The sequence below is a fragment of the Nipponia nippon genome, unplaced genomic scaffold (genome assembly GCF_047370975.1).
Source record: "Nipponia nippon isolate SJK-2023a ecotype South Korea unplaced genomic scaffold, ASM4737097v1 scaffold_8, whole genome shotgun sequence".
NCBI lineage: Eukaryota > Metazoa > Chordata > Aves > Pelecaniformes > Threskiornithidae > Nipponia > Nipponia nippon.
Window position 1 is genome coordinate 26583661 of NW_028262402.1, and position 17240 is coordinate 26600900.

At 36.9% G+C, this 17240-nt stretch overlaps 1 protein-coding gene across 1 annotated transcript in view; it reads left to right on the plus strand.

Annotated features, from left to right (window-relative positions):
* LOC104008755 (chondroitin sulfate synthase 3) overlaps nt 1-15791 on the plus strand; it is a 169952-nt gene extending 154161 nt beyond the window's left edge. The window contains exon 3 of the mRNA XM_087742576.1: nt 11519-15791. Within this exon, the coding sequence (XP_087598702.1) occupies nt 11519-13084 (1566 nt within the window). The 3' untranslated portion in view covers nt 13085-15791. The remainder of the gene's footprint in view (nt 1-11518) is intronic.
* The last annotated feature ends 1449 nt before the right edge of the window (nt 15792-17240 follow it).

The following is a 17240-nucleotide window of genomic DNA, read 5'->3' on the forward strand; positions in this document are numbered from 1 at the left end:
AATCTTCAGGAATGTCGTGGTACTCTTCTTATAGGGCTCCTGATACATAATTCCAGGCCTGTATAAATGATTTAGTTTTAGACCTAGTGGGTGGAAAAAAAGAAAAGACAGACTTAGGTATCTGATTAAACAGAAGGGTGTCAACTCAGCACAGGAGAATTATTACTTTTTGCTGTATCTAAACACTTTCCAGAAGTCTGCAGAAGAGAAAGACACTCCCAAGAAAAGAGGTAGGTGAAAAAATTAATTGTATGTAAGATCAAGGGGAAAAAAGGATAAATGGACAGAGGAAGTAGCATCTCTTTAAGGCATCTCTTTACTCCTAAAAATTTTGAATCATGCTGTATGTTGTTTGCCTCGGCATATGTGCCATATAACATAGGTCATGTATTAACAAGTTAAGAATACTCTGAATTGTCAGTGTTTCTAGTCTCCCAAAGCTTATATTTTTGTGAAAGACTTTTAGAGGATGTCAGGTGCACATTCCCTAATACTGATAGAAATAGTGATAGTAGAAATTTCTGCCACATGTTCCTCTTCAAATTATGTTCCGTAATGTCAGAATACTTACTAATATAGAATTGTAGTGTCCTAGAACAATTTAAGTTAAAGAGACCTTAGGGATCATCTGGTCCAGTCCCTTGCTCTTCAAGCAGGATCAGCTTCAAGGTTGAAGATCAAAGTTGCATCAGGTTGCACTGGATTAACGTTACTTAACAAGTTCCCAAAACTCATGTTTTTGCAGAAAAAAAAGTGGGGGTGACAGAATGATGTGGTAGAATGCTTATTGCTGTGTAAAGGCAATTTATATTAATTAGCTGTTAATAAATAATTGTGATGCTAAGCTTAAAAGGAGAATGTTTTTGGTACATGGCTTGTATAGATAAATCTTCTAGTTACAGTAAAGACGTTCCTATTATTTCTTTTAACATTTATGGAAAGTGAAGTGCTGTTTTCAAATAACTGTGGACTTGGGGAGCATAGGGCTATTCGTTTTTGCTGTCTTTTGTATTGAAGTGGATTCTGCACATTAGATAAAACTGAGGGAGCAATAAAAACAGCTTGAAAAAAATATTTTTTGCTTTCATTTTAGCCTCAGATTTTAGCCTCAAACAGTAATACTTACTAAAGACTCTAAAACCCAATCAAACAAGATGAGAAAAAAACTTTTGTGTCCCAATAATTGACTGCACTGATACATAATACCTCAGAGCACTTCCCTTTTGTAGGCTATAATGATAAATATACTGTGAATATTAAACACAAATAATTGCTTTCACTTAGAAATTTTCATTTAGGCAGAAATGTGACCAACTAGTGAGGCAGAGAAGCATTTCCACTTTGAAACAATTTACCTCAGCACTTAGATCTCAGAATTTTTAGCCCTGAAGCTTGTTTTTTTTAGTATTTTTTTTTTCAAATGAATGAGAAATTATAGTGGCTTTTTCTCAATGTTCTCTTCAACATCTGAATTGCTGAATTACTTCAAAAGTAAGGATACTTATGACTGAATCAGTTAAGGGAGACCTTCCGAGCTCCTGCAGAGCCATGTAAGATGTACATCTTCTGTAGTGGATAACACGTTCAGGAAGGTTCAGGCATGCAGATTCTTCCGTTAGCTTTATTTTCCAGGAAAGTCATAAACACCAGGGAACCCTTTGTGTCAGACTCTTGTAGTTTGCACAGATGCTCGCACCTCCCAGTAAGGAGGATTGTGCCTTGTAAAATACCACTACTGTAGAAGGATTTTTCATGAGAAAGGAGCTTCATAGTGTTTATAGCTAGTGTCGTTACTGAGGCGAGGCACGTGTGGGGCTGCTTTCTCTTGCTATATAAAATTGTTCTCTCCCACTGTATTAAGATTACCCACTCAGAGTACTTGAAGCATAAAGGCTACAGAAACATTAAATTTTTATATTGCACCCTAAAATTGAGGCACAGAAGAAAATCTCATTCTTCATTCAGCGGTAGAGACTTCATACATTGCACATGGCAGGGCTGTGAGTGGAGGGAGTTACTTTCCCACATCAGGCGATGTGACAGGAGTGCAGATCACGTGCTGAGCCTCTGTCCTTGTAGCAGCGTGTATGATAGGAGTGAAGTCATGGCATGAAGCACATGCCATGCCACGCAGCGTGGCCTCAGGCCCATTACAGGATGTTAATTTCCTGTCCCCATCCGCGGTTGGTTATTATGAAACAGGGCTAGATGGATGAAGGCTCTCAAACACATCGTACAGGAAGATTGCTCTCTACAAGTGAAGAACAGAAAGGATGCATTACGGCTATTTTTTTAGGAATAGCTCTAGCCAAGTATCTATGAAATACTGTCCTGTGTACCTTCGTACAGTCATGCAACAAACTACTCTCTGGTGTAACACTGTGGAGAGCTTCAGCCTTCTTACTGTGCTGAGTACATCCATGCTAAAAATTGTCAAGATTTGGATGGTTTCCTTGGAAGTCTTGGTTTTTTTGTGGAAGGGAGGGCTGTTGGGATGAGCTGAATATAAATATATGAGTACTGCTGGGAACATGAGAATGGAAAGGCCAATATGCATTCATTGTAGATTATTGGCAACAATTCTAGGCAAACACATACTAGTTGCTTGATGCACAAGGGTCCAGAGGATATCCACACCATATGTCACAAGCCACAAAATGTTTCCTAGTTCCCTGTAATAAAACACAGGATCAGAAAATCAAAAGCTTGAAAAACTCAACTTGTCATTAAAATAATGGACTTGCCCATGATCTTTGTCTGTGGAACAAAAGGGAAATTGTTCAGTAAAAATTCCTTCTGGAGTAATCCTGTAAAGTGGGCTATGTTGCTAGTCCAAATGTGATATTACCCATATAGCATAAAAAAAATCAAGTTTCCAGTTTCTATATAATTTGTATATGTGGAATCAGCTTTTTTGCTATTTATGCACTTATAGGAATAATTACAGTGTTCAGATCTTTGATCAGATACACAGATGCAGAACTCCATGTTTTAGTAAAGTTTATCATTAAACAAATATACTAGCTCATTTCATAAGACACACTGAAATGATTCAGAAAGATCATCAGTCTTCAAATCACCATTTCGTCTTTTTTCCATAATCCAAAGGATAGAATTTGGTATTTCTGACTAAATATGTGACCTTTAAAGACTTTTCCATTTTTTTCTGATGCACGTGTTGCAGGCTAATAATTTAACAGATTTTAATGTTTTTGCCTCTGTATGGCCAAATCTGTTACACAGCAAGAAATGGACAGTTTAAGGTCAAGAAATAAAAATACTTACACACTTGAAAATACATGTATTATGTAAATGAGTTAGTTGTAATTATTTTAATAAAAAATTCCATAGCCACAATAAACTTTAATTATTATTATTTGTGCTAACAGAAAAATTTGGGTTTTAACTTTATGATTCAGTGATGGTTGTAAAATACCTTCAGAAATGGTCTACGCTTAAGGATAAGATGTAGGCAAAGTAACTTTCCTCTTCTTTTGCTCCTTGAAGTTAACAAGTAAGCATTTTCCAACTGCATATTAAAAAAAGTGTATGTTTTGTAGGTAGAAATATTTTTAAATACTCTGATGAAGTATTGTGTGTTAACCTTCAGGAAGTTTTTGTGACTTACACTGAAGATGTATTTTTCTTTTCCTGTAAGTGATTATGAATCACTTTTGTGATTAAATTTTGCAATGCCTTTTTTTAAAATATAATATGAATTCTGTAAATAATAATGCAAGTATATAAAAAAGTTAGTTGGCCTGTAGAGTGTAGTTGATACAGATTATAGGTAACTAGCAGACCATCATAATGAAATTAGGCATGCTATTTTAACGATGAAATATTTTAAGGACTTGATACAAATGCTGAAATAGTTCATTTTTATTGTTTCTAAAATGCTGAATGAAAGTTATGAAATATATCTTAAAATTTGTGAAATACCGCTTATTAATCAGCTCTGTGCCTGTCTCATAATGTGTATTTAAAAGAGAAATCGTTGAAATGTACGTCTTAATATTTGGAATGAAAATTCATTTTCTTCACCTTGATCCCAGCAAATTATTTAAGGGCTCAGCCTGAGAGCATTTTACTCTACTAGTTGTTGATCGTAGAACAATTGTCATAGCATTTACAGTCTGAAGATAGAGTTTCAGTATGTAAAGAAATGTATTTTCTAAATTATTTATATAGATACTGCTGTAGGATGTTACACAACTTCCAAGTTCTCTGAGCTGTATACAAAGCTATTAAAAGGACATCTTGTTTTTAGGAAAACTCCAACCAAAAAGAATTGATTGGGAATAAACGTTAACTGTCAGCAAGCTCAGACAAGAAAAAAACAGTTAGTCAAAGTCAACACCTTTGACACAGGTCTTCCAGATCTGAATTTTTTTTAGAGCTCACTGACAAGTAGCAAACAGCTATCGGCTCTCCTTTCTCCCAGAGGTGGAACAGTTTACTCAGTAACCAAGGCAGCAACCTCATAAATCTTCCAACGGGGTACCAGCTAGCAAATACTGGGCATCTTTCTTTACTGCAGGAATAAAATCAGAGTCCCTATTTCTGGGAGACCTTCCAGACAAAATACCTGAGGCACAGCCACCACCAGTGAGCGAGGGGCAGAGCCCCAGGGAAGGGTGGTTGTACAGAGAGCTGCAGCAGCCTTTGTGGCATGGCAGGAACCTGGGCGAGATCCAGTTTGGCAGTACGGCCCTGAGGGCATGGAAGGGTTTGGCTTGCACGAGGGTGGATTGGCCCTTCACCTGACTGGGAGGAGCCCGAGAACAGTTTTGTCATTTGGAAAAGTTTTAAGCATGGACCTGTTGCCTAAGGAAGTGCACGTGTCTTGCCAAGGTCTTCAAAAGGATATAAAATAACATGCATGCTTAGTGCTGTTGCCTGGATGCAATAGCAGGCAATGCTACTGTGATAAATCACCTTCAATAATGAGGCAAATGAATGCCAAAACTGCAGATGGATTTACCTGCTGGACTGCAAGTATATTCAGTTAGTGCTGAGGAGGGCATGTTCAGCTTCCAAGACTCATGTTGTAAACATATAGCTGGTCCCAGTGCACTTGCCAGCGTCTCACTGTGTAACTCCATGAGAATGTGGATGTGCTTTCCTCTCCTGAGCTTCCTCAATGACATGACGATGTAGGAGCAACCACAAGTCTGAAGATTGCTGAATTACACAAAGCTTACGCTATGATAGGAAAATAAATTATTTTGCCTGTACAGATTTGTTGGATTTTATTACATTGTGTGCTTGGTGAAGTATCCCTATAGCAGGAGGGTAGCTAGAATCATACATAAAACAGCGTGACTTTATACATCTTTCTTGTATTGTCTGTCCTACATTGCAGAAAAACGTTGGGATTTGGAGTGTGTTTTTTTAGTTTAAAGCTATAAAGAGATGCAATGTCAAAAAAGTCTACTAATTTTAACAGAGCAGCACCGTTTCATGAGCACTTTATTTTAGCTTTTCTTGATATCACTTGGCTTACAGCGTGCTGAGCTGATTTCAGTCCAATGGTTTGACTAATGTGAGAAAGGAGGTGGGGGGAAAATGGTCCAAAAGGGTTTGTATTAACCTTTATTTATTAATCTCATTAAGGTGAGGGCCAGCAGAAGAGTTATAAATAATTAATGCACAGTTCTACTTTTAAAGAGTCTAAAAAAATTAGCTCTTTTTTATTTTGATCACTACATATCATACCTAGCTAGTCTGCAAATAAGAAGTTAGATCCCTTTCTATTGAGTGAACAATCCTAATGCTGAAGAAAGTACTAATTGAATTTGTGGTGTGCGCTTGTAATTTTTCTGCTTACTATGCCCTACACACCAGAGCTGGAATCAATACGTCAAGTTTTGTTCATCCTGGGGATGATGTCAGCAGGAATACTGTTGATTCTGGTGCTTAAGTTATTTACTGTGTCTGTTAATGATGTGTGAAATGGAATAGTATTCAGTGTGTTATTCTGTGGCTGTGTTGGCTCAAACTTAGTTCTCTAGGAAGAATTAGGGAATATGCCTTTCAATATGCAGCAAGATGTAACTCTTGTATACATGGTGTTTTACTATCACTTATAGACTATAATTACACTCCAGTTTTCCCTGTTGTTTCTGGGTGCATCATATGCTAAAGTGATGGGCATAATATAAAGATAGCAGCAGGTTTTAATCCCTTAGAATAATTTGAATTGTGAAACATGAATCCTTGTTATGCTTTGGTGGCAAAATGCTTCACAGATGCATTATAAACCACAAACAAATGGTTGTATTATAAAGCTATTACATTACCAGTCATCGTTTTTACAGATATAAAGCTGGTTTGTTAGGCATTACACAAGTGTAAACATAAGGAACTACTATTGGCTGAGGACTGTGAACAGAAAGATGATGTTAGGTATTTTCAGTGTAATGTCTATTTGTAGGAAGGTTGGCTGCTGCCAATTAATAATATGTAATTAATTCTTACTAAAAACCAAACACTGTATCAATACGAAAAATTGAATGGATCTCTCAAGTCATTGATTCCCTTACTCACAAGCAATCTAGTTTTTTATAACCTGATTAAATGGTATGCATTACTGGTATTGAAAACCTGTTCTAAACCCTTCTTCTTCTGACAGCTAGAAATTCTCCTTTCATTTCCTGCCGAGATAAACCTAAGGCTAGTTTGCTTTCATTATCTCTTTCTTATTTACTTAATGGATTTAGAGACAATATGATTCTTATCCTTCATTTTGCAAGGTTAAACAAGCCGAATAACATTAGCTTCTTCTCATAGGATAGTTTCTGGTCCTGGCAGATCTCTTTTGCATTGATTTGGTCCCACGCATTTGATAAAAATGCAGGTTCAGGGTTGTGTGAAGTTGTCCACTGTGTCTTTCAGAAATATTCTGACTGATGCAACACAAAATACTGTTTTCCTTTTCTGTGGAGGATTCACACTGATGTTTCATAATCTCTACATGTCACCTTACTGTCTGCTAATATTCTTACATTATTCTTACTTGTTAGTTATTTCCAGTTTAAAAAGCCAACTTTCCTGAGATAACTTAGGCACCTAGCTCTTAAAACCACGGGTGTAGGATTATGTGTGTTGTATTATTACAACCACTGAATTTCTGCAGTGTTGCTTCTCCAAGTTCTCTGTCTCTTCTTGTGAGGTGTCTTCTCCTGTTGTCTCATCATGATGTCCTCAACTTTGTGTTGTGAGCAGTGACCCAGATTTTGTGCCAATGTCACTAGGTATGATGTTGTTCCTCAGAAGCTTCTGTAATGACTTCCCTCCAAACTGACAGTTCCCCATTTAAACATAGCCAGTTATTGCTTCTCTGTTATCCAGTTCATATGCATTTCATAATTCCAGTCTTAATCCTTATCTTCTCCAGGATGACAGTTTTTCTCATAGCACCATACCAAATGACTTGCTGAAATCTGTTTTCCTGTCCAGAAACTTATGACCACCCATAGCTTAGTGTTGCATTTTATTATAGTACACATTATTGAGAACATCCTAATCTTCCTGTAGTTACCTGGATTTTTAATTTTTTTTAACTCACCCTTCAATTAAGGTACTCAGCTTGCTGCTGTTCAGCCAAACAGTATCTTCATGAACACACAGGTTTTTCATGTGTTCTTCATATGGGTGAAATGCCCCTTGAAGTCACTGGAAATAGTGAATAAATCTTCATCTTTAGGAGAGCTAAACTCTTAAAGAGCAGGGTGAAGAAAAAGACCAGGAATAGTTCCTGTCCATCTTATTTCTAAATTTATTAAAAGTCTAGTTTAGATAAAATGGTCAACAGTTTAGTACTGCTGTAGATTTAGGAAGAGCTAGAGTGGATGGAGAATTAAGTTCCATGTCTTCTCTGTTAAATGGGAGAAATTGTTCTTAAGCAATGCTCAAAGAAAAATTGTGTTAATTTAAAAAGCACCATTTGCATTCAATCTTTTAATATGTGATAGTCTTGCAATAATAGAGTAGGTTATTTTGGGCTTTTGTGTATATGTAATAAGAACTTTCCTTTTTTATTACATCAGTAAATCACAGAGATTACAATGATTTCAGAGCTTGCAATGCAAATTACATTGTGCTTATATATTAGCTATTGTATTTCTCTGCCACTATAATAAAGCATTGCCTTTATTCTAATTTGTTTCTTCTCATTTTTTTCATTCCTGCTTGCAGTTCAGAGTTCCTCAGAATGATTAGATTATTCACATTTCTTGCCAACTTCTAGTTTCAGCTAGCATGAAAAGAGGCAAGCAGAAGTCCTTGCCAACTCATGCATTAGTTGTCCTGTAAGAATTGTTCAGAAGACAGCAGACTCTTCAGGAAAGTCACAAAGTCCTGCAATATGAAAAAATAAAAATTTTGTGTCTCCATGTATTATATGGAATTGAAGACAACTCCCATTCACTAGTTTCAGTGAATGTAAAGTGGTTGTATCATGTGATACTAAACGTTCATTTGACAAAATACCCTCTCTCTGCAGTAACCAGTAGAAGAAGCCGAGGCAGGGGTGTAAGACAATAAAGACATATTGTGATATAAGCTCAGCTGAGGCCTCAGGAGTCTGCAGTACAGCAATGTTGTGGAGAAAGTGTACCTTTGTGTTTAACATAGCAATGATGGAAGTCTCCCACTAAGCTGGTGGCTCACTCTTTGAAGCCATGCAAAATTTTACCATCTGCAGTTCCTACGCCACTAAGTTTTGTGGTTGAGCTACGTGAGTATTTCCTTTTCGGTTTTTGAATCTTGAGAGCATCATTGTATGTGTATTAGTTCTTTATGTGAGAAGAGATGGTGACTATTCCTATCCATTTCCCTTATGGTGCTACTGACTATAGATCTGGGGGTTGTCCCTCTTTGGATTACGCCCTTTCTCCCTCTATTCATCTAACAATCCACATGTGTGATCATCTGGTGGCCTTGCTTAGTACCTTTCTACTCATATGTTATTAATTTCAGATGGGACGTCATGATATTGACAAGGTACCTGCCCACAGCCTTCGAGATTCAGGTGCACTATGGACACAACCATATAATGATGTTTCTGATTCACTCTAGACTTGTCCTCATGCTATTTGCTTTTCTTTTCATCGACATGACATTTGCACAGAATTGCCTACTGAGTAACTAGGTTCTCTTTCCAGAGTGCTAACAGCTTGCACACAGCCTGACATTCTTCAGGTATAATTAGGATTGCCTTCTTCACATGTGCTTTGCATTTATGTACACAGAATTTAATCTGCCATTTTATTACCTGGACATTGAAAATCATCACAACTTTTGCAGGCAGCTTTACTTTTACCGTGCTTAATGATTTTAATTTGTATTCAGTAAATCTCGCCACCTCCCAAATCACCTCCTTTTCCAGATCACTTATGACTGCCTTGACCAATTCAGGTCCATTCTGCAGGAAATTTAATCATCTTTCCCTTTGCCTCCTAGGCTCGACCACCTTGCTTAAAAATTTCAAAGCAAAGTTAGGATCACATTGAATTGCCTTCATCTAGGTATTAATAATTTGAGTTGTAAAAAGACATTTTTGTCCTGCAATATGGAAAACAATTTTCTGTGTGGCACCAAGATTAAAACCTGCTGTCTTCAGGCAGTGTCATATTTGTTTGGAATTGTTTTCTCTGTATTGAGATCTATTAAAAGTGTTCAGTAAAGTCATTTAAAATTGATTAGTACAGTATTGTATATGTGTGATAATACTGTATTACTGGGTTGATTCAAATTTTTTTTTCATTGCTGCTGTTAATTTGTTGATTATCAAAAACAAAATCATTAGTATAATGAAGTACATCCTCTCGCTGTGATTTCAGTGGAGCATATCAAATAAACGAAGGCATCTGAAATTAGAATGTAATAAAAATGCGGTGTGTATATTAATAGAATATTTCTGTTAAATGAGTGCTGCTAATGATTCTGCTGTGAAGCTGAGCTTGTAATAAGTCAAGGGTTACAGAAGAACTTGCGCAAGAGGAGGACAGCATTTAGTATTACAGCGACAGTTTGTCATCTGTTTAAAATCTTTTGGATAAAATACATTATGCTACTTTAAATAAAACTTACTGTGAAAATTCAGGTACCATAAGTTACATGTGTAAAGGTAGTTAATGGCTGTTTCAGTTATACTCAAATACCGTTCTTTGTTGTGGATGAAGAAAAACTCAGGTGATTCTTTATGATCAGAGGACTTCAGAAAGAGTGGAGGGTTTGTGGGAAAGGACGCTGATACCATTCAGCAACCAAACAGCATCTCCTTCTTTCGTGATTTCCTCAGTGTATAAAAGACAAACTGCAATACCCATCTCAAAATCCGATTATAGCTCAAGCTTGCAACACCTGCTTAAACAACATTTTCTATCTAATTAGCACATTTTCTTTATGTATTAATTACAGACCAGTCTGTTTGCAGATGAAAAAGAGCAGCCTCTTGTCCTTTATCTGCTACTCATGGGAAATAATTCTTTTTCTCTGGAGTTAGTAGGTGTTAGCTTAGCAAAGAGTGGTGGGTCTTAAATGTATTTGTGATATTAATATTTTACTCCTCCAGATCACTTCCCATTTAAGAATAAATATTCATCACATTAAATTAATAATGAGCTAAGTTTTGTTTTAGGGAGGAAACTGAGTCAGAGAAAGTTTTATGATTTGCTCATAGTTTAGCTGTTAGCACAGAAAGGTATAAAGGCTAGATACTTTAAATCCTAGACCTGTGCTTCAGCCATGAAATATCCCCCTTCACTATTTAGAAGATATTACATTTACTAATTTGACAGAAGTAGAATGTCTTTTCTTGCCACAGAAATACATTGGAAATTACTCAGGGTGAGTTATAGTGGCATGATCTATAGCTTAATTGACATACTCTATTGCATGTATCCCTGCCAACACACATATTCCAATGGTTATATTTCAGTCATTGAATTCTTTGTCCATATGGAAAAAAAAAATAGTTTTGTTGAAGTCCATTAGTTTTTGACTGTTAAGTAGCACTATCCATTTGCATATGTCTGTAGGAAATACAAGCAGCTTTGTGCTTCATAGACATAAATCCAAGGTTCTCTTAAAAAACATCATCAGTGTTGGCTAACCTTTCAGTAAGGATCTGTGCTAATAAAGGTTTAGATGTACGTGAAGACTTAGTGTTTCATACATAGCAGCATTGAGCCTGCACCTGGGAGCTCAGAAATATTACGTACAGACTTTTGGTTAAGTATTTCATTTAGGTTTGCAGTTAGAAGAAGTAAAGATAAATGCAAGATACCTGCCCTTCTGTTTAGTTAGAGGACAATATTTACCTACTGTGAACAGTACTGAAACTAGGACCAAAACACTGTAAATAATTCCTACTGAATACTTTGAAGTTCTGTGCTTAAAAATAGCCATGATCTGTGTAGAACTGTTAATGGTCAAATTACCAATATGGGTCCTTTTGTGGGTACAAGCGCTTCCACTTAATGTCTTTTTTTTCCTCTCTCTCTCTTTCTAGATGCAGCAATTGTTCCATGAAAACTATGAACACAACCGCAAGGGTTACATTCAAGATCTTCACAACAGTAAGATTCACACAGCCATAACACTTCATCCAAACAAAAGACCAGCCTACCAATACAGGCTGCACAATTACATACTGAGTCGCAAAATTTCTGAACTGCGCTATCGGACCATCCAGCTCCATAGAGAAAGTGCCCTGATGAGCAAGCTCAGTAACAGTGAAGTAAATAAGGAAGATCAGCAACTGGGAGTGATGCCATCTTTCAATCATTTCCAGCCACATGAAAGGGACGAAGTCATCGAGTGGGAGTTCCTGACAGGAAAATTTCTTTACTCGATGGTGGAGAACCAGCCACCCCGGCAGAGCCTGAACAGCGTCCTGCGGGCTGCACTGGATGACACTGTGATGCAAGTGATGGAAATGATAAATGAGAACTCTAGATCTAGAGGAAGGCTCATTGATTTCAAGGAAATACAGTATGGCTACCGCAGGGTGGACCCTTTGCATGGAGTGGAGTACATCCTGGATTTATTGCTTTTGTACAAAAGGCACAAAGGAAGGAAAGTTACAGTACCGGTGAGACGCCATGCTTACCTTCAGCAATTGTTTAGCAAACCTTTCTTCAAAGAAGCAGAGGAGCTGGATGTAAGAAGCCTGCTGGAGGATACCAACACTGACACTCAATCTTTCTCTTTCCTTTCAAATTCTTTGAAGATTTTTGCCTCATCATTCCAAGGCACCAAAGACATTGGGGGACACAGTGACAAGAAAATACATATTCTTGTCCCTGTCACAGGAAGATTTGACATTTTCTCAAGATTTATGGATAACTTTGAGAAGACTTGTCTGATTCCCAGGCAGAATGTAAAGTTGGCAATAATTCTCTTCAGTTCTGAGTCAGGCCAAGATTCCAGCAAACACATAGAGCTAATGAAAGAATACAGCATTAAGTATCCCAAGGCAGATATGACCCTGATTCCAATGGCAGGAAAGTTTTCTAGAGGTTTAGGTCTTGAAATGGCCTCATCTCAATTTGGCAATGGCACTTTGTTGCTGTTCTGTGATGTTGATCTGGTATTCACACCAGACTTCCTCCAGCGATGCAGAGATAACACTATTCAGGGAGAACAGGTTTACTACCCTATCATCTTTAGCCAATATGATCCAAAAGTAATATATGGAGGCAACCCTCCAGCTGACAGTAGTTTTGTTTTCACAAAAAGAACTGGATTTTGGAGGGAGTATGGATTTGGAATTACCTGTATTTACAAAAGTGATCTGCTTACTGCTGGTGGATTTGATACCTCAATTCAAGGCTGGGGACTTGAGGATGTAGACCTCTTTACCAAAGTGATAACATCTGGCTTGAAGGCTTTCAGAAGTCAAGAAGTAGGAGTCGTCCATATTTTTCATCCAGTTCAGTGTGACCCCAATTTAGATCCGAAACAATATAAAATGTGCTTAGGGTCCAAAGCAAGTACTCTTGCCTCTACCATGCAGCTTGCTGAACTCTGGCTACAGAAACACTTGGGTGTCAGGTACAATCGAACTCTCTCCTGACATCTCAGCCTATTTGGCCTTTCTAGGGGGTTTACCTCATTATTGTTATTGTTATTTGATTTTGCTGTCATAGTTTTAAACTCCCTCCTCATTGTCTTCCAAAGACTGTTGACCTCAAACGGGATGAGGCTGCTGTTCACTGATGTTTCTTATACCTACTGAACTGGTGAGGTGAATTCCTTCATATTTTGTTTATTTGAAATTCAGTCAAGTCACAGCAATCATATGATCCCATGGAGCATATCCATCATAAGAGACTGCATCAGAAGAATGCTCTCTTTCGGCTTTGGGATGCAGTATCATCTTTGTTGCATTTATCAGATTTGATGTGATACAAATAGTTACTGGTGAAGGTACCACAAAAGTGCTTTATGCTTCTTCTGGGGATGGAACTCTATAAGATAAACTTGAGTTTTATAATTTATATGAGGACTTATATGTATAAACGCTACTTTTCTTCATCTTTAGAATTTTTAAAGTAAATTAATAACTATGATTGTACCTTTATTTTTTAAAAAAAAAAAAAGAAGAAAAGCTGAGGAGCTACTTGCAAATACAACTGGTACTGGCTACCAAGGTCCTTAAATGTCTTATAATAACAAACTCCTCATTGTTGCTCACTCTAAGTGTAAATGAACTTTATTTTCACAAGGAACAGGATTTAATCAAATGCTCATGTACACTTTAGAAGATTTGTGAACCAACATCCTTCATTTGCAGGCAAGAAGAAACTGACACAACATGGTCATTTATGATAAAGTGCAGGCATACAGTATTCTTTTTCTGAAATGCGTAGTATAAGTTGCTGTTTCTCGTTTTAGAATGAGTCTCTAATACATCATTTTCTTTTACATTCCTTTCATAAAGCTGCACTTGATACAGTGTTAGAAGTTAAACCTGTATGGTTTTTTTTTTTACATTTTCCATGAACATTGGTACTCAGTAGCAATTTGTTGTTAAAATTAAAATAATTGTAGAATAATTATTTAAGTTTCAAATTTTACTATTGCTGGTCAAAGTTCCTTGCCAATATATTTATATTAGTGGAGGTTATAAGACTGTGTTAAGATTTATCTCTCTGGACAGCCTGAAGTTATCATATTGTGGTTTCACGGAGTAAAGTATTTAAAATTATACCAACATAAGAAATAATAAAACCAATTTCTGTATTTAAAAGAAATGTTTATATAGGGATAGATATGTGTGTGCGCGCACACGTGTGTGTGTGTATATCCCTATATATATAGAGATATACAGAGAGGCATTTCAAAATGTGTTCCTCTCTTCAGTTCAGGCAGCAATTTGTTACAATCATTGTTATTTTTGCCACATGCTTGAAACGTTTCATGTTGTACTGTGGTAAGAGCTCAAAGGCATCCAAGAAACCATCAGAATTCAGCCAAACTTAAATTAATACAGTGGGTACATCTAATAACCTCAGTACCTTTGATTTCAAACTATATTTCAAATAGAGCTAGGCAAGAAAAAGTAAGCAATTATTGAATTTAAGTAAGTTTGTAATTTTTTCAACTGTAACTGACTTCTTCAGTGTGTTTGAAAGTGTTTCCTTTCAAAAAACAACTAAAAGATTGGAATTCACTGACACATCTATTGGTATGAAGATATCCTGATAAATTTTGTAAGGCACGAGGAGGGTGTGTAGGTCAGTTAATGTCTCTTATCTGCGGTTCTCTGTTCTGGATTTACCGCACAAGGAAAAAGGCATCCCTGAAAAGGAGTGAGTAAACTCAGAATTAAAGGGCTGGCCATAGTTTTCTGTATGCTTTAAAAAAGGCCATCCACATTGCCTTGAAGAAGGTAGTAATTGTGGTAGATGAGAAGAAATAGAAGGTAATTCTTGCTTGTCTACCCTCCCCAAGGAGACCTCCTGGCTTCTTATTCTCCTGCAGGCTCTTGCCTACCTGGCCCAGTATTGTTAGCTCAAATGTCTGGAGAAAGTAAAATTCACTGTTACTTCTGAATTAATTCTTGAAAACCGCTCTTTAAATTAAGTGCAAAGGTCATGCTTTTTTCAATTAGAGAGCCAAGAATAAGGAACATACAATTTATCTGATCAATCTCAATTAACTGATGCAACTCAGATTGTAAATATCAAAAACTGAATGCCTGTTGATAAATGTTTGTGACAATTTCATAAACATGAAAAAAAATACTGATTTACAAAGACATCTAAGGAAATCATCGTCGGCTGGGATGCATTCCAGTGCTTATTTCAATTACTTAACTTAGTGGCCTGAAAGTATTTGCTCAGCTCAAAGTAAAATAGTAGATTAGAACAAGAAATGAAACCAATCATTCAGTGGGGATAAAGACATATACAGAGGGCTTGCAGGATCAGGTCCTACATGATATAGGCAAAATGCTAGTATTTACCAGTACAAATATTTATTTAGTGTCTGACTGATTCATTTGTTTATATGATGAATTACTTTGTTAAAAAACTGATTATAAATGTTTATTATGAAATATTGCATTGTCTTTTGAAAGAACTATCCTGAGATAACTTGAGAACTTGTGTTAGTTTGTTTAAGGAATAATATGCCTTCAAAGGAGATCATATTAAAAGAAAAAAAAAAAGCACAAAAGTGTTAGAGTAATGTTATGGATGTATAGATTAACATGGGAATGTCTGTGCTAATCAACTGTTTGCTTTTGTCTAGTCTGAATCATAATCTTTATTGTAAAATGAAATTTCTATGTGTATGATGTCCCTTTGTAAATGCGTACCTAATGAATTCACAATAGAACATAATGACCAATTTTTCCAAAACCTCCTTACCGTGGGAACAGGTTCCATGGTTTCATTGCTGGGAAGTGGGTTGCAAACTGCTCGCACTTTGGCTTTTCAGACACTGCCTTTCTTAAAAAAAAAATCTCAGCAATCCCCACACAGAAACCTCAGAAATCTCCATGCCACCCCCATCCTGACATGTTTTCCCATTCACAGTACTTAACTTAGCAGAGCATTTGCATCTTTGCTGCCACCAGCTGCTTTTGGGAAGCAGAAGGGCCATTTTAATAAGGGTCTGGGAGGAGTGAAAGGAGGATGCCGAACTGAGGTTTCATTGGGTTGGGGTGGCAGGATATCTTGTGCAGATCCTGTATCTGCCTGTCACTGGGTGGAAAGGGAATCTGGTGCCACACCTCTTCCCTGTTTCCTCTCAAGGGGCATTGTGAAGGAAGGGGCAAAACCAGCAGTCCTTCCACTCAGTGGGGCTCGTGGTCCTGGACCACGCACTTGGAGTCCTACCATATCATGGGACCTGACGTGGGGAAAAAGGTGCCAAACAGTCTTCCCAAAAAGCAGTACAGAGAGAGGCACCTTCTGCACTCACCAAAGACCAGAAGGACATGCACAAAAGTGCCTTTTGGAGCCTTTGTACCAGTGTGTGCTTAACAGTGCCTCAAGACTCTTGCAAAAACTATAATCCTGGTAAAAGGGCTCATAGGAGTGTACTGCAGATCCTGAGGAACTGTGGAGACTTCCAAGGGGCATGAGTTAACAACCACTTTCTTTAAATAGAGCAAATAAGTAATTTAAACTTATTTTGGTTTCTTAAGAAATAATTCTAGTGATTAGTTAAGACATAGTTTGCCACACAAGATTTTGCTCCAAAGAACAACACTAGCTTTAAGATATAAACAAAACATGTGTGCAGTCTAGATCTGATTTTCCTGCAACTTGAAATAGGTTAAAATTTTTGGAAAAAAATGTGGACTAAGAATTGGTCCTCCACTGACTGGAGGAAAGTTTTGTGTTTCTGCTCTATTTTTAAAGGAGAATCAGATAAGAAGAAAACAAAAAATGTCTATAGTAGATACACACAAAAATCAGCCATCATGTGAGGGTTGTAGTGATGATTATGGTCCTAAACTGCAGCACAATGAGACATTTCACAAAAGTCTAACTACTTACAATAACTGAATGTCACCAAAGGTTATACTCTGTCATAAGTTTTAAGTAACATATAAAGTTAAATCAGTCCATTTTTAATTCTTTCATTTCTTAGAATAATTTTCTTTACATTTTCTTCTGTCAGCATTTATTCACTTGATTAATGAGGTGGCTTTTCATGACTCACTCTCTCCTTCCTACTTTTCTTTTCCTTGGGTCTTCCCATTTGCAATATATATT